Genomic DNA, 23,493 nt, shown 5'->3' on the forward strand with positions numbered 1-23,493 from the left:
GGTATACAGAGACACTCAGGGAAATGAAATGGGAAGGACAAAAGCTGGAGTGCAGATGGTGGAAAACTAGACTTTTATGTGACGAGGCACAATATAAAGAACACTTTCGCTCCTATAAGGTGTCACTTATTGCAGAATCGGAGACAGAAATGGCAATAAATGACCTGCCAGAGCCACCAAAGGGGAACTGGGTGAGTTGCAATTGGATGAAACCATTCCAAGCTTTGACTATAGCTTTGAAGAGCTAGACCATCTAGCAGTATGTCTAGAATTTCTCAGAAAGTGTGGAAACAGGAACCTCTTGTTTCCTATTTCTACTGTGTGTATAAACTACCACTGTATTTATCTATCTTTATTTCTTGAGAATTGCTTCAAAGTGCTGGGTAATGATAGAATGCATCAAGGCCAAAGCTGTAATAAGACTCCCAATTTTCAAGATCAGATTAGTACAATAATGAATTTTACACAGTTGTTTCATAATTTGCCTAATCAAATAAAATCAGACCAACCATTACATTAGCAAAGCCCAGCCTCCCTGTTCTAACGTGGAAAATGGAAAGCCCTCTAGCATCGCAATTCAACTAATTCGCCTTATGCAGTTACGTTGGCCAATGTATTTAATTTGATCAGTTAAATGTAGCTCTCCTACTAATAGATAAGCAGATTCAGAATTCTGAATGATTGAAATACCTCCCAAAGGCAGGAATGTAATTGCTCTTCTCAGTGCAACTGCAGCTCAGACTGAATGTTATGGTTAGAAGGTTATTCTTGAGTGAGCTTAAAGATATCTGGCTATTTGTCTGGTAACATAAATACCAGTGTCTATTAATTATGGCTGGTATTCTGGTGATGTTTGATGCACAAGTAAGTTCCATTAGGCAGCTGATTGAACTTTTTGGGCTATGGGGTAACATCTGTATTCAGTTCTCAGATGCATAAGCAGAGTTCTGCAAGTGTGATTGTGGCTCATTGAGTCTGTTAATGTGGGATTTGTGTATAGATAGTGTTTAAATGCAATTTGTGTCTGGGTTTGTGTTGCATGCTGATTGCATCATCCAGAATGTACTATAGTCTGTAAAGAGTTAATTACTGAGAAGCTGTGATGACCTTGATGTGTGGCTGGAACTGGGGAGTATCCAGACACAAGTATGTATGCTTTACTGATTACATCAGTTCTGTTCTGTTCTGTCTGCCTAGAGTGAGAGTCCTGTGTCCATTGTCTTCAAGTCTGTTTGTCTTTATTACTACTTTCAGTAAAACTTGTATATAGTTTTACCATCGTCTCTGATGTCTCTTCGTTCTGCGTTCCGTTGACTCCATCCAACTACTGCTGTGCTGCGTAAATTACTCTGACAAAGTCACACTTTCCTGGCTGGTGCATAACTTCACATCTTCTTTGGACATTTTAAAAGGAGATTAGATAGCCAGGAGTGCTTTTACTGTATTCCTGCGTAGCAGAATGGAGTTAAACTGGATAAGTCTTGAGGTCTCTTCCATCTCCATGATTCTAATGCCCCACTTGATTCAATGGGATTGCAGAAACAGGAATCATATTCAGAGATACACAACTGGCTTTACAATGTGGGCATTCAGTAGAAGGTTATTGCACTGCAATCACCACATAGTTATGAGAGAATGGTTTTACATGATGTGGAATGATGTTGCTATTATCTGCAGTTTCATGTATTCATATGAAGTACAGGAATGTATCATCTAGGACTACAGTGGTTTTGTTATCCATCATTTCAATGCTATAAAATTACATTTGGGGACTTATTTAAATTGTTAATGTGCAGTATATGTCATTACAAGTAAATTAATGTTGCCTGTTTACAGAAGTCTTGGCAGATTGTGATATGTGTGTCCATGAGAAGCTTGAGGCTTCCTCTGTCATTGGGATGGTGGATCCAACATGAGTTTTGGTCTGGATTTTAAAGAAACCATCCATGGTGCTGGTCCTACCTTTGCAGATAGGGTTCAGCTCCTTGAATAATGCTTTAAAAGATCTGGCAAACTCTGCCCTCTTATCTCTCTTTGTTTGTATGACTATATAATATCCCAAACTGTTCAGAAATTTAAAAAGTAAAAGTAAAAAAAGGAAATAAATACCAGAAACAACATTGTGTGTCTCTGTGCCTGTTGTTGAAATGCTCGCATCTTTCCATAATTGCCAAGTTCTGAGTCAGCCACAGATTTTTCTAAAAGCAGCTATAATCCTTAAAACAGGAGTGTGCCTAAGGATCCCTACTCTTAATTCTGCAATTCCACAGTCATCTATCCTCAATACCTTAGAAAAGTGTTGCAAAAGCTGCTATACAAGGTTTCAAAAGCAAGTGTTCGTGACCTTTTCGATCTCTCATTTCATTTCTGTGGAGGGAAAATTAATGTTCCTTGCACTGGAATGCAAGCCAGTTCATTGTGTGTGTTCCTCGCCTCTGCCTCCTAAATAAAGAAGCTACCAGAAGGTCGTGATGCCTTCACAAACAGAGTAATTTGTTCACATACAGAAATAACCTGTCCTGAGCCCAGTTTTCACTGCAGCTGTATTTGTCTTTGGAGTCTCTCACTTATTGCTGGACCCAGGGCTAAATGGAGAGATTGTACAGCACAAACTGTGTGGCTGGTATATAACAAGTTGTATCCATTCCAAATGATCTGGGAAAGGGTGAAATTGGTGTTTGTCACTAGCTAATATAAAGTCAAGTGAGATCACCACTTTTATTTTATTATACAGACAGCACAATCCTTCCTGATGTGTACTTAAGAAGGAAAGCTTAGGAAAACTGCTTATTTTGTGTATATTTCCCTAAATCTCTCGGTCACCATTGCCAATAATCATGCTGTCTGAGAGAAAATGGGAAAAATACTTCAAAATTATTATTTTTCCCAAGGTCTGCTTTGGTAGTTTGTTATGTTGAAATGAACTGGATGTCACTTCTTTGCAAATATGCTTGGGAAGTTAGTTGTCTCTTTCACACAACATGATTTAAAATTCACAACATGATAACTATCATGACTCTATCCCAGACATGGGCAAACTTCAGTCCTCCAGGTGTTGTGAACTTCAACTCCCACAATTGGAAATTGAAGTCCAATACACCTGAAGGGCCAAAGTTTGCCCATGCCTGGTTTATCCTATGGAATTCTAGAGTTTGAGATTTCGTGACATATTCACAATTTTCTGCCAGAGAACAGTTGTTGTAAACTGCCATCAAGTCAACTTCAACTTGTTGTGATGCTATGAATGAGAGGCCTCCAAGTCATCTAAGCATCAGCTGCTCTTACAGTTTCAGGCAGGTATATTCCTAGATTAAGTCTATCCATCTCTAATATGTTGGTGCTCGGGGATACCTACTCCTCAAAAATGGAGCTGTTATATGGCATCCCATTCTATCCCCATTGCTTTTTAATATATACATCAAGCTGCTGGGAAAGATCATCCAGAGACATGGAGTGGGATGTTATCAATATGCTGAGGACACCCAAATATATTTCTCCATGTCTCAGCTGAGGATAGCATGTCTCCTCTGAATGAATGCCTGAAGGAGGTAATGAACTGGATGAAGAAAAGCAAACTGAAACTGAATCCAGACAAAATAGAGATGCTTGCCATCAAAGGTCCTACTCTGAGGATGGAAGTGTGTCAATGAGTTCTGGGTGGGGTTATACTCCTGCTGAAAGACTGTGTTTGCAGCTTGGGAATGCTCCTGGATCCATCCCTCCAAATGTCAGCCCAGGTAGATTCGACAGTCAGGAGTGCTTACTATCAGCTTTGGTTGAGAGACCAACTGCATCCCGCCCTAGATTTGGAGGACTGGTAACCTCAAGGTTGGACTTCTCTCTGTACTAAGTTCTGAAACTCAAAACACAGCAGCCAGACTAGTTCAGGAGTGAGCATGTTACACCTATACTATGGTCACCCAGAGAACCTTTTCACTGGATGCTCCATAACTGTAGAATCCAACACTTAAATGAGCTGTTGAAATTCAAAACACAATTGAAGATCCATCTTTTCTGGCAGGCCTACAGAGTCAACTTTCAATCATGACTTTTAATTCACATTCTATTACTACTATATGTCAGTTCGGCATCTATGCTTAGTGCAAGTTTTTTTATATTTTATTTTCTATCTATGCAATTGATTGTATATATTTTATATTCATATGGGAGCCTCTGATGGCCTAGGGGATAAAAGCCTCATGACTTGAAGGTTGGGTTGCTGACCTGAAGGCTGCCAGGTTCGAATCCCACCTGGGGAGAGCGCAGATGAGCTCCCTCTATCAGCTCCAGCTCCATGCGTGGACATGAGAGAAGCCTCCCACAAGGATGGCAAAACATCAAAACATCCGGGCGTCCCCTGGGCAACATCTTTGCAGACGGCCAATTCTCTCACTCCAGAAGCAACTTCTATTGCTCCTGACACGAAAAAAACAAAACAAAAAACGTTCATATGTTTTGAGCTTTCTTGTACTCTTACTTGAGCCATCAGGAGAGGCAGGTAATGAATAAATTATTATTATTATTATTATTATTATTATTATTATTATTATTATCTTCCTTTTTTTCTTCTGCCTTTGATCTTACCAAGCATTATTGTCAATAATGTCTCATAAAACCTCAGATCCTATAATTCAGTAATATGGGGTCATGGCAGTTAAAGTAGTACTAAATGCTAAAATTGCATTCTGTAAGAGATCACAATACCATCTAAGTTCATTAGATTGGGAATAAAGACTATTTGCTTCAGTGCCTTGACAGCAACCTCGAATACTTGTGAAAACATCCAAGGAGTAATCTTTGACTTTCGACTTAAGAGGATCAGACAGAATCATGGTGTTGGAAGAGACACCAAGGGCCATCAAGTCAATCTACATTCTGTCATGCAATCAAAACACTCCAAACAGATGGCCAACCAGCCTCTGTTTGAAAACCTCCAGAGAAGTAGACTCCACCACACTGCAATGTAGCATAATTTCACTGCCAAACACTCTTACCATCAGGAAGTTCTTCTTAATGTTTGGGTGGAATCTCTTTTCCTGTATTTGAACCTGTTGCTTCATCTCAATATTTGGAGAGAACAAGCTTGCTCCATTTCCATTATGACATCCTCATTTAATCTTCTTGAATCCATGCTAAACATTATCCAGCTCTCTAAGCCACTCTTCACAGGGCATGGCTTACAGGCCTTTTACCATTTTGTTGCCCTTCTCTGCACATGGGAAATGTTTAAAAAAGGATTGATAGTTATTTTTGAACAGATTTTGAAATGAGTATGTTCAATGTCTCAAATTTTGTAATTGTGGAATAAATATGATATTGTTTTCATGTTTCAGAAACTGGGGCTTCATTCCTACATTTTTTTCAGGCTGACACCTTAGTTCATTTGGTGGAGGACACGTAGTTGCTTCAAGAGTAATAAAGCAAGCTATTTTTAAAAAAAAATTCTTCTTGGACACATGGCAATAAAAACTATCTTGATAATCATCTGCACATCAGAATTTGCTTCCACATCACTGGCCAAACCCATGTAATCAGTTTTGGTTTCATAATCATCAATACTTCATTTTGAATTATTTTTCTGGAGAGTCTTCACTAACTTGGTTCGTATCCATACAGAAATGGTGAAGTCAGCTATAAACATTCTCTAATGCATTTATTTGATTTGATTTGTTGCTTGTCTTCTTCATTAAAACATCACAGCCAAGGTGGCTAATGATAAAATCAAATGAAACTATTAAAATCATTAGAACATGAAAGAGATTAATTCAAACATAAGGTGAATTAGAAAGCAATGAAAACTCGCTACTGAAAAACTCCACCCTGTTAAAAGCTCCTTCTAAAACCACTCAGTTCAAAGAGTAGCGGAAATGTAATTTCTTGGCTGTTAAATTATTGCATGTAAGTATGAAAAATCTCAAGTGTTTTCTTTCTACATAGTATGATTACTAAAATCTCTTCATATTTTCCAGAGGTCTTATTTTATTTCTTCTTCTTTTTTCACATTTTAGGATGTCATCTTTTTCATTAACATTTCATCTCCCCTCTCTTCCGCAAAAGAAAAAATAGTTGATTTTTGCGCACAAAAGTGTCATTTTAAGAAATGCACAAAGAGAAATTAAAGGTGAAAATGTTCCCAAAAAAATCTCACAGCAGTTTTCTCTAGAAATACAACAATTTTTCAAGTGATACAAAATCTCCTTATCTCTTATCTACCTAGCTTGACATCTCTGTCATGTAAAACTGATTCTTTTTAGGCATCTTTGAATCCTTCTGTTCCTGCCTCTTCTCTTTCTTCCATTCTTCCCAATTATTGGCATACTAAAGAACTCTCCTATATTAAAATCGAGGCCCTTTTTATTTATTTTGTGTCAAAAGCATTGCATAAATAGATGAGTTTTAAACTGATAAAATAAAGGGATCGCAAGCTGCTAAATAGTTTTAGATCAAAAACGGGCAACAGTGACTGCATAGTTTGTAGCATTTATTTATTTATTTATTTATTTATTTATGATATTTCTATCCCACCTTTCTCAACCCTGAAGGGGACTCAAGGTGGCTTTACATATTTAAGGCAGCTATTTGATGCCTTAAAAGCAATACAAAATTAAAATAGTAATTTAAAATAGAATAATAAAATACAATTTAAACAATTAGAGACATTTAAAACCATACAATCACAGTTCTTCCCCTGTGCATGAGGCAAGGCATGGTGGGCAAGCATGCAGATGCTGAGTTGTCTGCAAATCTTGTGTACAAGACAGTTCACAAATACAGTAGAGTCTCACTTATCCAACACTCGCTTATCCAACGTTCTGGATTATCCAACGCATTTTTGTAGTCAATGTTTTCAATACATCATGATATTTTGGTTCTAAATTCATAAATACAGTAATTACTACATAGCATTACTGCATATTGAACTACTTTTTCTGTCAAATTTGTTGTATAACATGATGTTTTGCTGCTTAATTTGTAAAGTCATAACCCAATTTGATGTTTAATAGGCTTTTCCTTAATCCCTCCTTATTATCCAACATATTTGCTTATCCAACATTCTGCTGGCCCATTTATGTTGGATAAGTGAGACTCTACTGTATATAGTTAGTTCAGTGTAAACTGAACCCAGATAAGGTTCTTATTGAGAAAACTCTTAGTTATCTTCCCTTTATAGACTCTGTGTAAGATCTCAACCAGCCCTTCTGTTTATGAGTTGGGATGAGACCAGTATCTAAATAGGTCTTGTTTCTAAATTATGGAATTGCTCTTGTATTTTATCCTGTGATCTTGGTTGTTCATGTCTCAGGAGCCTTAAAAATGTCCTGTAGTGGATTTTGCAAAGCTGCTGTGAGTAAAACTTCAGCTAAATAAACTTTTTCTGCATTGTTTTACAGAGTTTACAAATTACTTTTTCACATGTCAATGGAAAAATGAAAATTCATTTAGTGGAAATAGAAAGCTAATATTCTCTTTGACAACACATTCTCTGAAATACTTTGAAGGCAACAAGATTAAGGGCATAGTCAAGCCTAACTAGCTAAATCCCATTGATTAGGTACATCTATTTTTTCCCTGGATTGTACCCAAATTATTGCACAATAATATTGACAACAGTTAATAAAGGGACCCCTGGTATTATTAAACAGATGGTACCTCCGGAGGATCAAAAATATATAACAATTTTAATTGAGCCAATGCAAAACAGATTTGCAAAATAAAATAGGGCATGCCAGGTCTAATAAGTATCTTGTTGGAAATTATGACAAATTGTATAACTGCACAATAGATATTAAGGAAATGTTCATTAGCAAATGTAGCATTAACAGGCTTTGTGTAAGCATTTGAATAATTTTTGATACATACCTTTCTACCTGATTTAATTCTCTTTGGTTGCTACCATTTTTTTCCATGCTCCATTTTGACATTTCATGTCACCTTGATCATATCATTGTCAATTTTCTGTTATTCCGAGTCTGAACCTTCTATTTCCTTTTAAATGAGTAGAGCAGGGATATGGAGCTTGGTGCTGCCATGACAATCAAATCACCATCTGCAGTTGCCCTTGGGGGCAGGAAGAGGAAATGAGGTGGCCCACCCCATCCTTGTTATGTGCCTTCTTAAAGAAATAAGCACCTCGATTGGCTGAGCGGAGCTGCCATTTGAAGTGGATGTTGAATGTTAACAACAACACGCTGGGAGATGGGAGGGGAAAGTGGATCATTCCTCTTGCTTTTGTGCTTTTTGTGCCATGTCCAAAGTGGAGATTCACACATCACATCATTGCTCTGAAAGAAAGCAAGAAGGTTGGGGAGTATTTAAGTGATGAATAGGCAACATGCCATCCTGGAGCCAAATAGCAGTCATCAAAGCTGCTGTTGTGGCCACCAGCTTATCAAAGACTTCCATAGACCAAGGAACTATGCGTTGTTGAAGGCTTTCATGGCCAGGATCACAGGGTTGTTGTATGTCTTTCGGGCTGTGTGGCCATGTTCCAGAAGTATTCTCTCCTGACGTTTCGCCCACATCTATGGCAGGCATCCTCAAAGGTTGTGAGGTTATCCATACCTCACAACCTCTGAGGATGCCTGCCATAGATGTGGGCAAAACGTCAGGAGATAATACTTCTGGAACATGGCCACACAGCCCGAAAGACATACAACAAGGAACTATGGTCTTTCCAATCTTTGAGACTCCAGCTTCTTTTTGCTGAGTTGAGCAGGATTTTGGGGAGCTGAAGTTCAAAACCCCTGGAGGACCAACAATTTAGAACCACTGTCCCAGACCATAGATCTCAAGCTTTGGTCCTCCTTTTATAACTGTTTATTGATGTTATGTTTTTATTGATGCAACATTGTTTTATTGCTGATCTTGTTTTATTGTTTTATTGCTGTTATTGTATTGTTGTCAGGCATGGCCCAATGTAAGCCGCTCCGAGTCCCTCCGGGGAGATGGGGCAGGATATAAAAATAAAGTTGTTGTTGTTGTTGTTGTTGTTGTTATTATTATTATTATTATTATAGCTGTTTTGGACTTCACCTTCAGAAAGCCCAGTGAGCCTATCCAATTACCACGAATCCTGAGAGCTGCAATCCAAAAGGACTAAAGTTTGGGAACTACTGTGACCATTCTTTCATTAAAAGAAAGAGTGGTAGTCTCTTTGGGAAAACTCCAAATCTTTTTAATAAGTTTTGCTAAACCTATTTGAAAGCAGCACTCCATACATATCCTATTGTTTCACATTTAATAAAAAAAACTATATTTATTTACTTATTTATTGCATTTTAGTTTGCTTTGTTCCCTCTGAAGTAGAGTTCCAGGGACAGAAAATTCTAATCTCAAAGTGCTTTGACCAATTTCCTTTAAAATCTGTAAATTTTGGAAAGTTTTATCAAAAAGAAAGGAGGAGGAAATAACATGAAATTCTCGGCCTTTTCTAGTGTTTAAGAGAAGCCACATTCTTCTCCAATATAAGCATAATCTGTAATCATATAAAGCTACACTCTACTTTGCACACATAATCTGGAATTCTGTTGGTATCCGATGTATGAATATGTTCCTTTATGCATGTGGCTGAGCATTTTTGCTTTTCATCTGAAAAAAGACAGATCACACCATTTGTAAAGATATGGATTTTTGAATATAACAGTGATGTTTTCAATATGTACAGTCAGAGTACATGCAGGCACACTCAAAACTTTTGTAAGGTGTCTGCTGAAATGTTTTATTTATTTATTTATTGAACTTATATCTCACTTTTCTCCCAAAATAGAATTTGAGACAGTTTATAATGATTTTAAAAAGATCCAGCTGAAATGTTAATTTTAAAAAGTTAAAAAGAATTTAATAACAAATGTTAGAACTATGATTAAAAATTAAATCATTTAACATGCATTTAAAAGCAGCAATGTGATGGAAAGACTATCAGTATACTATCAAATATAACTGTTTTCATAGCACTAACTTACTATTCAATATATAGAATTCCTTTATCATTTAAATTAGGTACTTGCATTCTTATTTGTGACATGCCTGCTATTTGTGGAAGCATTAACCACAGTTGCTTTAAGGTAAACATTTGAGGGTATTTTGGATTCACTGTATCTACAGAAGATATAAGCACTGAGATCTTTTATGTCAATTCCACTGAAAGGAGTAAAGGGTTTGCTCAAAGTCAGTCATTTGTTTCTATTGGGCTTTTGTTTGAAACAAAATGCTTTTGTGGCTCTATTTGGAGACACGTTTAAACCTGTTTGCGAAGGATTCACCTTCTACCTCTATGTATTCCACTTTTCAATGTTGTCGCTGCCACCACCTTTGAAAGATGCTTTGCTCAAATAATAAGCAACATTTGAAGAAACAGTAACTTGTTTATTTATAGCACAAAGCTTGATGGTTGCAAGAATGATATATCTTGAGGTGAACGATGTTACTTCTGTACAGTAAGTGTTGCAAGATTTCTCAATAGTTTCACTGAGCTTAGTATGGTATCAGCTTTATATTACTTGTTCCTTTCAGTTAGGAATACTGTCCTTCTTTAAACTTAGTTGACCTGTACCCGATCAAACTTGGATTGGGGAGTTTAACTGGTTAACCCTAGTCTTCCTTGACTTAGGGATATAGCCTCAGCTCTTTAGTTATTCCTACTAAAGGCTCAGCAACTTTAATTTTAGCCCTTCTCCGCTAAAACTCTCTAGCTGCTCAACTTTTTCCCACAATCTCTTTTTTTTCGATTACACTCCTTTCTCACTGAACAGAACCAACTGCTCTGCTCAACCGACAAACTCCAACTGCCGAATTCCAACTGCTAAATTTTGAATTCTAAGGCTTCCACCAGCAAGGTGAAGCCACGCCCCTTTTCCTGGCCATGCCTTAGAGGCTCCCAGCTCCTGTATAAGAATAGCTGAAATATATAACCTTAAACAGTCAACCCTAACATAGCAATCATGAGTAAAACACAATGATCATGACATCTTTACACTGTTGATGCATACATAGAAAATGTTCTACCTCTGGCCCTGCTGGGTCTACTCCCCATGGTAAATTACTAAAACATTGAGAAAATGTATCTGATTACTTGGCTTTGTTTCATTCCTAAAGTTTGTAGGATATATCTTTAATAGTATGCAATTTCACTTCTGTTTAATGAGACACAATTGGGTTAGCTATTACCATGCCCATATTGAATTAAGAATGGGTCATATTACAGAAACAGGTGGGAAAAATGTCAGATAATATCCAGGCGGCTTCAAAATAGCATGACCATTATATCTGCAGAGGATATGTTCTTTCACTTTAAGTCAGTAGGTTAAATTGTGGATAACAGTTATTTTAATCTGCTGCTATATAGCAGTTGTGAAATCCCAGTGAGAATAATTTATCCTTTAATGCATTATTTTAAACCATTTTGTTAAAAAAATTAACTAAAAAGAATAATTTTGAAAGTCACAATGCTGTTGTCATAGAATCAGGGAGTTGGAAGGGACTCTAAGGCCAACAAATTGAATCCCTTGTCAGTGCATGTAACAATTAAAATAAGAAATTCCAATACTGTGTTATAATTAAAAATTTGAACAAATTAAGAAAAAAAAAATTCCAACAAATTATGCCTCGTAGCGTCTGTCATGGTAGTTTCCTTCAGGACCTTGATCATATAATAGACACACAAAGCTAAAGCAAATTATTCTGATAGTCTGTGTATGATTTCTGGGCCAGTTGATACCTATTTGACAAGACCAAAGAGCATGGTTTTGTACTTTTCCTAACCTTTTTACATCATAGAACAAACACATAGAGCTAAGGTTTGTCAATAAAAACCTTCAATTTATCAAATAATACTCACATGCCTTTGGCTTAAATAATAAGCCTGAACTGTCTCCTTTGTTTACATTTATGAGATCAAAATGCTGGGAAAATGCAACCACTTCTGGTTAATTTAAACATAAGGTGTAACAAAATACTTACAAAATTATGACTTATATAACCTGAAATGAAATGCACCAACCAATGATATTATCACAATGAGTAAATAAATATGTATAAATAGGATGCAGCTGAGATTTTTGAAGCAGGCCTTGTTCTCCCAACATTGTTGTCATTGCTAGTTATTGCTGTGCCATAAAGCCAGCCTTACAATCCCTATTTACCTTATTAAAATGTACTCGTAATTAACAACTTTGTTAATTTTTAATTAACAATTGCTAATTTGATAATTAACAATAATGAATAACTATTGTTGTTGAACACTTCTGGCACTCCCTTCCCCTTTCTAATTTGTGAAGGTGGATGCATCTAATTCTGATATTACTTCTAAGGAGTACAACCCACGCTTTCAAACACAATACTAAAGGATTGGGCTGTCAGAGCTTTTTCAAAGATGATTAATGAATTAGAGCACTTTTAGCACTGCTAATGGAAAGTAGGTGAGTCACAACTGACTGAAGTTGCAATGCTTTCAATGGGTTTACAGCAGGTGTTTATAACTAGGGATCCAACTACACAGATTTGATTAGAGAATCAAGAATGTGATTCATTATCTTCCATTAAAATAAAAACATGGTCCAGATCATAATTGTTCATAATCTATTTTTTTTAAAGACAATAAGTTCACCAAACGGAGAATAACCTAATGGAATAACTTTCCATAACGTTATTCTATGGGTTTAACAAAAAATATCCAATCTATACCCAAAACCAACTTTCTCCTGCTTAGTTAAAACATTTCATCTATTGTGCAGAATACCAATAGTACTCATATTAAAAAAAAAAGATTTTGTTGAAACTTTTGTGTTCATTGTAGGATATTTATAGGGATCTCTATTTTATTTTATTTTTGCAGAAGGTTTTATAACCAATAGGTCACTAAGATCAAATCATAAAGCATGAAACTAAATGCCTCTCTTCTGCAATTATAATGAAGGCACAGTTATATGTATACATTGTAGGTTATATCTGGCATGAAAAATATCACAATGTGCTCATCTTAGAATATTAATGGGATTTCCCGAGGCCGAGAGTATATTAATGCAAGAGACAATGCAGTACTTGAAATGCTTTGATAAGTTTTGATGTTATATTTCAAGTCTGTATATTACAATGAAATGGAGAAGTAAAAATGTGTTTAAGGGTAAGGAATGTGATTGAGGACATTTCCTTTATGAAGAATCAGTGCTATGTATGTAGGAGATACTGACATAACACTGTTTTGTGTTTGTGTTTATGTTGCAAACTGATATTTTATTGATTCCAATGATATTTAAGAAAGAGAGATATTCAGCTCCTTTGTGGCCATTACATTTACATAGCTAGGATGAGACTGCCATGTTCTTACATTTCATTATAAAAGATATTACAGGAAGCCAGTGCATAAAATGGGTTTGTTTTGCAGACAGGAATATTCATTAAATGATTTTTGGAATATCTGGATGGAGACGATCACAGAGCTTTTCTAGTTGTCATACTTGTAAAAGAAGGAAGGAAGGATGGAATCAGTGTGCAAGTGTATACAAATATACACAAATACAAACCCATCTTAGCAAAGGACAAAACTCTTAAATATGTCATCTTAAAAAGTCCTATTGTCCCACTGTACTTTGAAAATGTTTTTAAAGACTCACACATGTTTATTTCTTCAAAATTGTAGTTCCCATGTGAATATAGGGTGTTACTGAAATCAATTGTTCCTCCAGAATTAAAGCTATAATTCCCAGTGTGTATTTTATGAAAACGTATTCAAAGAATAAGACAAATGACTCACAATGTTATAAACATATAAATTTAATACATTTAATAGACTCTATTAAATTAATACTGCTTTGGTTCACTTACATTGAAGCTCAGTGGACATGAAATTGTTAAACGCTCTTTGTTGTGCTGCTATTTTACCAGGGGCTTTTTCAAATAGATCTTAAATAATACTGTGCCGCGTTCAGCATTCAAATATATGTATTTGAGCAATTACTTACCACATGAGTTATGTTTCAAATGAATAGCAAATAAGGGTTCCATAAAATTATGAAGTCAATGCAATGGTAAACCCTGAGAAACATTTGATATTGTTTTGCATAAAGGGTTGTTGCAATAAATATCCAAATGGTTATGTTTCATTTCTGGGAAGTAGAAATTTACAAAATGGATCTACATGGTCACTTTAAACATGATTCTTCTCAAAGCCACAAATGTATTACCAATGTTTTTGATTTAAATATTCATGTCTGAATTATTTTCAACCCAGAGGTTTTATTTTAGCTTTTTAAAAAAAGTAAGGAAGGAACATCCTTAAATGTGCTGTTTTACAAGAAGATTTAATTTAATGTTTTTGTTTTTCTAAACATTTGTTTAAATTATTTGTTTTTCTAAATACTTAGGTTCAAATGCAACAAACATTTAGATGTAAAATGTGAATTTATTTCAAATCCGTAAAGGACAATTGAATACCTTCACTCAAATCTTTAGCACCATTTAGCAGACAAATTCGGAGTAGCAATTGAGAAGAAGCACATGGTTTGCTTGTTACTGTAGGCAGAGAAAACATAATTTTACAAAGACATGACCAATGGGTTCTAGTAAATGAAACATTTGCTTGTAAAGAAAATGTATATATTAGTATCTTGTACACAAAATGGACCACCTTATCACACTGCCTGGAAGGTCTGCAGATCTGGTCTTAAAGCTAGGAAAGGGTTTCCTAGAGGTTGCAGAAAGTGATTGTAAAAACTCCTTTTCCTGTTTTGTGTGCATTGCTAACACCACATCCTACACATGCCGTAGCATCAGACAAATTTAAATAATTGGACAAGCATGCGTCCCCTGAGTTAGCCTGTGACATCCCTTCTCAGAACTCATGTGATGACAGCAGAAGGTGAGTCTATTGGTTGAAGCCAGCAGCTGGAGATGAAGGCAACCCCAGTCAAAGCATGCACCGAGGATAGAAAACAGGGTTTAAATGAAAGAGAAATGAGCTGTAGTACAATCGTAGGTACATGATTTTTTTATCCATGTGAGCACAAAATGGGGTGTTCGCAATGCTACGGGTGGCCCAAATAATCTCCAGCCAATTCGACACACATGCGAGGCATCGTGGTGGACATCTTGGTTTGGGAAGAATTGTAAATTTGGCCATCAACCAAGAAAAATTATTTTACATCCCTAGAGATTTCAATGAGAAACAACAAAGGGGGATAATTAGACCGGCACGCATCCCCCCTCGCTCTTTCCCGTCTTGCGCACATACATGCCCACCAAACGTGAAATGTTCGCCTTTTCCCCTCCAACGTGATGGTTGTTGAACTTATTTTTAGTGTCATTTGATAAGCTTCCTTGCTCGCAGAGAGACATCCCACTGACCCAGCCACTGGTCATTGTCTATACCGGTTCCCATCAAAGTAGGCGCACTTTGTCAGGTTTCGACTCGAATATCCATTTTGCATCTGAAGTACAGTATCGAAAGTGACTGGATCATTTGAGCCTTTTTCTTCAGCTGCTGCCTCCTTCCTCCCCCACAGTGTTTCCACTCACGCTAACATAATTTGGCACCGCCGACGTGACACAACGCTGGTTTTTCTAAAAAAATTATAATACATACTTTGTCAATGTTTTTTGATGGCCCGCACTCCTGTATTTTTTAATTGAGAAATGGAGAAAAGGAGGTCTCCTGATTTATCTCCCTCCTTCCTCCTCCTCTCCTATCTCTTTTTTAAAAATTATTTTTGGCCCCAATGTTCATTCTCCACCAAGGCATGGTACCCCCTCGAAAATGGAGTAATGTGCATACAGTAATAGGTCATTCAATGTCAAAAGGCATAAAAAAAGATGAGCAAAACCTTCACAGGCTGCTGCTTGCTGTTGCCTTTAATTATATTAATTAAACTTTGAAATTCTCATGCAAAGAGAGTTGCTGGCTTGTGACGCTGAAGAGCCCTTGGAGATTTGGAGGGTGGGGGGAGATGGACCCTGAGATACCTGCTTTGTGGCAACTGCCTCTTCCCACCACATCGTAGTATAGTAACAATGCATAAGCCTAAAATTCATGTCTATGAGGGATAATATTTTTTATGTGCTACCGAGTGCCGGGCGCAGAGGGGAGGGAAAGAAAAATATCAGCCACCGTGCCAAGGCCTTGAAGCATTGGTCCTTCAATCTCCATGCAAGATCTTTGGTTACAGGCTGTCTTCCTGTAGAATAACGCTCTATTAATTTTTCTTCCTGTCCTGGGTGCATAATGAAAGAAAGGTGTCTTCGGAAACGAAAGGGCAAAGCCTTGCTTGCCACCAATACCTTGAGGCACTGTGTCTACATTTTGTCATGCATGTGCATTGCTCAGTGTTAAAGTGACAAGATCTTCAGTCAGAAGGTTCCCGTAAGGCACAATCCGATGGGGGCGGTGGGCGGATGGGGCTCGGAAGGATTTTGTGATATGACATCGCTGCAAGGCAATGAACTCTTACATTTTTCCAGGCCTGGTGGGAATTTCTCTCTTCTGCCTGTGGCAAATAGTTTCCTGCTTAAATAACACGTGCCATCATCACATCCAAGAAACAATAAAGCTCCTGGTTGAGGCACACAAAGGCTCAAGTTATATACAGTTCAACTACGATAAAGACAATGGAAGCCAAGGCACTGGCAGTTTGCTTGCAATTCCTATGCTTGATTTCTGGTGGGACTGTAGTCATGCTAAGCCAATGTTTCTTTGCATCACCATCGCAAATCATATAATACTGTAATGAATGCTGTACGAGGTAAGAAGCTTAAAAGAAAATGGTGGAGAGAAGAGCTTTGTGCAGCAGCAGTAGGTGACTTGTGCAGGAACCAAATGGAGCGATTGTCCATGCTGAGAGGCTGAAGTTCTGAGGATCTTCGTATAAGTGCTTCATTGTCTTCCTTTGGTTACAATACAAAAGTGATGGCTTTTCACTCCTTGGTCTTCCTTTACTGAGACTGAACCCGGGTGAAGTTCATGCACCGACCCTAAAAAGATAGAAAATAATTCAATGGTTAGGTTCTGTGATTGTAATAAGTACACCGAAAAATCAGATTGCTGAGATGATGGCTACAAACTAGCTGATTGTCAACAGGCATTACTAAGCTATACTACTATGGGAACAGGAACCAAAGATATTTGTTGTCTTTGAAATTAACAGGAATCATATATTAGTCCCTAACACGACACATATAAAAAAATTAACAGAGTATCTTGTCGCTTTAAAATTGCAATATTTATTGTGACCTTAGTTTTCACTGATTACTGTTCTCCATCAGTTGTATGAAATGGACCTATTAATAAACCTATTAGTCTTTAGGGCAGTGGCTCTCAACCAGATGTTTTGGCCTTCAATTTTCAGTAATCCTAACAGCTGGTAAACTGGCTTCTGGGAGTTGTAGGCCAAAACACCTGGGGACCCACAGGTTGAGAACCACTGCTTTAGAGTGTCACACAGTCAGCTACACCTCTGAAAATTAAAGCAAGAGAGACTTCTTAAAGTAGCTGTTACTTCTTATTGGTTTCCCATACAATTTTTAATCATTTCATTCATTAACAACACCTACTGAAATCCTGTATAAAATCTTAAACCTGTATAAAAGGTCACTCACATTGGTGTAAGGCACCTTTTTGACTGGGGTGTAACAGTGCCCAAAAAACAGTAGCAAATGCCATCCAGGTGAACTTGGTAGTTGGCTTAACAGTTTTCTCTCCTACCAGAGATAGGAGATAAAACCTACTCCCTCCATTATCCCAACACCCGTGGCATTTTCTCTTCTGCTACCACACCATGGTGTCTTCCTCTGTCAGTATAGCTATGTCAGTATATAGGATCTTGTCCAACGTCTCCAAATGACACCAATGATTTACTGGAATAAGAGAAACCACCTTGCTAAAGCACAACTTTGCGACTTCAATACAGCAAATGACTAACAATGGGATGCTGTCCTAGTCATACCTCGGGTGTTCAACATCTTGACTTTTGGATATCCAGACAGAGCAAAGACCCAACAATTGTGCAATTATGATTCCACTTTAGCTGCCATGGAAACATCTTAGGAAAGCCTGCTATATGCCATTTACAGAGAGGAATGTAGAATGCTTCTCCAAACCACAAGCCCCAAGATGTTATAGGATACAGCCATAATGGTTAAAGTGGAAGCAAACCCTTATAACTATGCAGTATGAAAGGATCCCATGATGTATTACTATGATTTTGGTTCTGAAAAATTAAAACAAAATATGTCAAATAATAGCTGCTGTTGAGTTCATGTAATCATTGTCTATATCAATTTTATTTGATACAGATATTGCAAATCTCTTTGTTTCTCACACCTAGGATGATGCAACTAGCTTGAATATTAAGTGAACTGATGAAGTAAGTACTTGCCTACAATGGTGACATGAATGTGTCCTCTAAAGAAACATAATGATTTTGAGACATTTGGCTACAACAGGCAAAAATGTCTGCCTTTATAGGCCTGCAATCCCTCCCACCACATATCAGACATCAACTCTAAAACATATTTTTAGCATGGTAAGCCAAATGCATAAGTCTCTTTAAACACATCTTCCAGAGTGGACAGATTAATGTAATCATGATTTGCATCATCACCCAGCAGAAGGCCTTGATTAAAATCAAGGGGATGAGCAGCTTGCTCAGCAGCAAAGGCCACATTGAGCATGCATCATGTGCTGAAGAAATGTAGCTGATTTACATATATTAGTAGCATACAATTAACATAATTTGCACATCACTTTCTGCAACACGGCTAGTGCCAACCTCCAGTCAGAACTGCTGCACTTTGTCTATGACTTTAAAAAAGATCCTAAGAAACTATTGCTCTAAGTTTTGTAGAAACTTTAAATTACTTTTTAGCTAAATGTAATAATATTGAAAGTCAATATTAAATAAAATAAATTTATATAATAAACACCCAAATTTAATTTTTAATAGAGAAAAGCTTTGACTCGCTCCACCACTTAGAAAGTCACATTTTTGGACCATACCTTCCAAAATCCAGCTGAGAAATTTTCAAAAAAGGTATTTTTTTTCTAAGATCTGGTAGTTTCCTAGCACATGTGGATGTGAACATACCATTTACACATGCACATAATTGCTTTATTTTCATATGAAGACCCTAATATTAGCTCTTACCCTACATGATTAATCCATATGGTTGAGCAAAGTACTGTATATACTCAAGTATAAGCCTAGTTTTTCAGTCCTTTTTTAGGGCTGAAAAAGCTCCCCTCAGCTTATACTCAAGTGAGGGTCCTGGCCGGCTTCTATTCAGGTCAGCTTATACTTGAGCATAAAGGTATTCAGAGTTGGACAGTCTTATCTTATTAAAGTATTATTATTATTATTATTATTATTATTATTATTATTATTATTATTATTATTATTATCTTAAATTACAGTTTTATATAAATATTCAAAAACACTTAACCTACTGATGCCTCAAATAATGCAATTTTATTAATATCTATTTTAATTTTTGAATTTGACCTGTAGCTGCTGCATTTCCCACTCTCGTCTTATACTCAAGTCAATATGTTTTCGCAGTTTTTGTGGTAAAATTAGGTGCCTCGGCTTATATTCGGGTCGGCTTATACTCGAGTATATATGGTATATTTTTTTCAGTTGTAGATGAACAAGATCTTGCATATGCTGAACATTCAAGTACAGCTGAAGTGGATTATCTCAGAAATGCTAATACTAGGACTAATATGTTGTTAAACAATTGAAATTAATGTCTTGATATTGAACCATCAATAGTAAATAATAAGCTAATATGTTACATCACTGTGTCCCTAACTTCAGAGAATGTAGAGAGATGACTATACTAAAAATGGCCTCCCTGATGAACAAATGGACTAAAATAACACAATGGGAATTGTAGTTCATGTCATCTGGAATGTGCCATGTTGGGGATGTCCTTCATGAACCATCAGAATCTCGTAGGTTGTCCTCCTACTCAGCTTTTCAGTTTGTCACACAGCATATATCTGTGTTCATTCATTTCCACAGCCAACAACTATACAGCGCTTGGACGGAAATGCCCTCTTCCATTTTCACACGTTAACTGGGGATGTATAACATTAAACTGAAATGAGTAGGGCTTTCCAAATTAGCAAATCAAATGTATCATGAATATTCAGCTATGAATACACATATGCTTGGTTCATATTTACTGGAAGTCAGAGAACCTAATCCAATCTGAAGTTTGATATTGAATAGCATGTGCAGCAAGTGAAGGAGACGAAGTCCATGATAAACTCCTTCTGAGTTGGATTCTGAGTTGCCTGGGCTGCAGTGAAGGTTTGAAATTTTGGCAGCGCTTGACGTTTACATGCGAATGCTGACAATCTCAGAATCCTGCCGAGGCCTTGAAAAAGCAGAGATCCCAAAGCTAATGTTGACAGTCCCCTAAATGTGATTGTCAGCATTCACTTACGGATGTCATAAGAGCAGGGACAACACATATATGCCTCATCTATTTTCAGGCATTCATAAAATTCATCTCAGACTGCCAGCATTTACAGGAAACTGTAGACAGACACCAAATGGCAGACATTCAGAAATAATATACAGCTGTTCTTGCTAATATTAATACTAAAATAACCTAACTTCAAATCTATGGGGAATCTATAGAATGGCTATGTCCAAGTACAATGGCAAATCGTGATTTGCTATTTTTTCTTCTCTCCCACTATATGTATTCATTTATTTGTTACATTTATATTGCACAATTCCTCCAAAATGCTATAGGCAGCATACACAGCTCTCCTTCTTCCCACTTTTGCTCACAACAACCACCTTGTGACCATGGCCCAAAATCACCTAGTGAGCTTCACAGTTAAGTGCTGAATTCACAAATGTTCCTCCTAAGTTCCAGTATATCATATAGTTCCATCAACTGTAGGAATGTTTACTTTTACTGACAATACTGTACTTGTAAAACGTCAAAACAGAATTGTTTACTGTTCTTGCCTGATAATATAATTCACATTCTTGATGTCTTCTAACTCACAGAAATCATAGGGTAATACTTTATGATTTCCACTTTGCAAGTCATTTGAAACAAAGCATTTAATATAGTCATACCCATTATGTAGCACAGCCTATCTGATGTCGGGGGGACCAGTATTTCTTCCTACATATGATGGGAAATAGTATTTGTTCCCATTGGCTACAACGGTTCCTTGTAAATTCATAGCAGAACATGAGCCAATGGCTTGCAGACCAGCCATGGTCTATGGATCCCCCATTTTGAGAGTCATTGATGTAGAATATTCCTCCCCCAATATTAGATATGTGCCAACACATTTTTATTTTCAAGTACATGTTGAAGACATATTTATTTTTTTCTACCCCAATCCATAATTTCTAGATGCATTTCTATTCATGCATTCTCAACTTTTATCCTTCTTCCCCCTATTGATGGGCTTGAGGATGAAAGACATTATATCAAAATGTGCATAGATGAGGCTGTTGAGCCCATTCAGCAGGAAGCAGAATGTTGGGAAACATGCTGAAAAGTGCTAATTAATTTTGAAGGTAGGGGTTAACATATCCCCATGGATGTAACAGCAAAGATTCCATGCCAGCACAGTAAAGAACAAGTTACATGTGTAGGTAATATAATGTGACAAGGTGTGCAGCTCTCTAATGCATGCATGCAGAGGACACATTAAAAGTTGCCACATACAGGCAAGGCTACTTTGGTAAATATATTTCACCAAATATTCTCCAGAATCCATTGTTTCAAGTTTTATTGGCCATAAGCATATGAAACATGAGGCATTCAAAATTACTTGCTGACATCTCCCCTTATATTTAAAATACTGGAACATAGTAAGGATCAGTCTAGTTAACATCCTCTTTCCTATGATATGGGGCAGCTGTGGCACAAGCTTATCATCTCTTATTATTTTATTACTTTATTTATTTGAGTCGACTCAAATGTATTTATTTGAGTGAGACTCAAAGTGGCTAACAATACAATAAGAACAAACATAGGATTAAAACAGATTAAAACCCAATAAATTCCTTATAGCAAATCTTATATGATGATGATGATGATTAAGTGGAGAATATATAAATAGAAAATGTTGCTTTGTCCTAATTGAGCAGCACCAACCCTCAATTTTGCAGGTCGGTAACAGCGCTCCATGCAGTCATGCCGGCCACATGACCTTGGAGGTGTCTACGGACAACGCCGGCTCTTTGGTTTAGAAATGGAGATGAGCACCAACCCCCAGAGTCAGACATGACTGGACTTAACGTCAGGGGAAACCTTTACCTTTTATGTCATAATAAGGCATGGAAATAAGTCATTACCTACCCGAATTCTAGAAAACTGGACAGCTCATTATTCTGTGCAATTTTGGTTGATCTTAATTATGTTACTGCCAAAATTCTGGTAGTATTGTTTTGTTTTAAATGAAGTATTTAATTTTTTAATGTCTCATTTTGTAATTTTCTTTCCAGAGATATTCACCTAGTGATGCTTTTCTTCCATTACTCATCCAATAGATGAGTATTAGAAGGACCAAACCATTGACATGTCCGGCCCATCCTCTGTTCGGATATCAGCCAGCATGCCAATGCCTTAAATCAAGAAACAACTTCCTAAGATCTACTGACATACTCGCAGGAACACCTCAGCAAGCAAGAGTCAGCAAGTGGCAGGCTAAAATCCGGAATCTCAATCCATGGCTTATATCGGACAAAGAACTCCCTCCTAGGCATACAGAAAAGACTTGGAAGGTGTTGAACAGACTGCGCTCTGGGACCATGAGATGCAAAGCCAATTTTAGGAGTGAGTGGAGTCTACAACATGCGGGTGTGGAGAAGAGTAAACCACACACCACTTACTACAATGCAGCCTGAGCCCTGCCACATACACAATGGGGGACTTTCTTATAGCAACAACAGAGGTACTATACTCCAAGTGGCCAGCTTCTGGTCAAAGGAAATCTCGTTCAATGCCAAGTTTTAAACTTTGTTTGTGTTTTTAAATACATTATAACTGTATCCTCCATTTGCTTCTGACTCGATAAATAAATAATCCAGTAGATTAGATTTTGCTTGCTTCCTCTGATCTTTCTGCTAAAGTCTACCCTGTATAAGCTGATTTGGCAACTATTCAAAACTACTATTTTGAATAAGTAAATAGTTTTTTTAGAAACTGATAGATTGTCATATCTGAAATTTCATTTCTGCAGAAAAAGAAACCTGAACAGAAACACATGAGGAGAATAGAGTTATCATCCTATTTACTTCAACACTATCAGTCAATGTGGTTGCTTAGTGTTACATCCATGCCCTTGTACTCGATTAAACAATCAATACATCCAATTTGAATTCAGATGTATTATGCCTTGTAAATCATTGGGTCATAAACCTTAACTATACCAACATGCACTTGGTATAAAATTGAACTAAATTAGTGTCTTAGGGCTACAGTAATTAAAACATGAGTTATGCAAGCATCCCATGATAGTCTTGTGAA

The 23,493-nt window shown here is 36.9% G+C and overlaps 1 protein-coding gene across 1 annotated transcript in view; it reads right to left on the reverse strand.

Annotated features, from left to right (window-relative positions):
• Positions 1 to 13,754: 13,754 nt before the first annotated feature.
• Positions 13,755 to 23,493, reverse strand: part of antxr2 (ANTXR cell adhesion molecule 2) — a 141,621-nt gene continuing 131,882 nt past the window's right edge. The window contains exon 17 of the mRNA XM_062981465.1: positions 13,755 to 16,959. Within this exon, the coding sequence (XP_062837535.1) occupies positions 16,921 to 16,959 (39 nt within the window). The 3' untranslated portion in view covers positions 13,755 to 16,920. The remainder of the gene's footprint in view (positions 16,960 to 23,493) is intronic.

This window comes from Anolis carolinensis, chromosome 5 (assembly GCF_035594765.1).
Source record: "Anolis carolinensis isolate JA03-04 chromosome 5, rAnoCar3.1.pri, whole genome shotgun sequence".
NCBI lineage: Eukaryota > Metazoa > Chordata > Lepidosauria > Squamata > Dactyloidae > Anolis > Anolis carolinensis.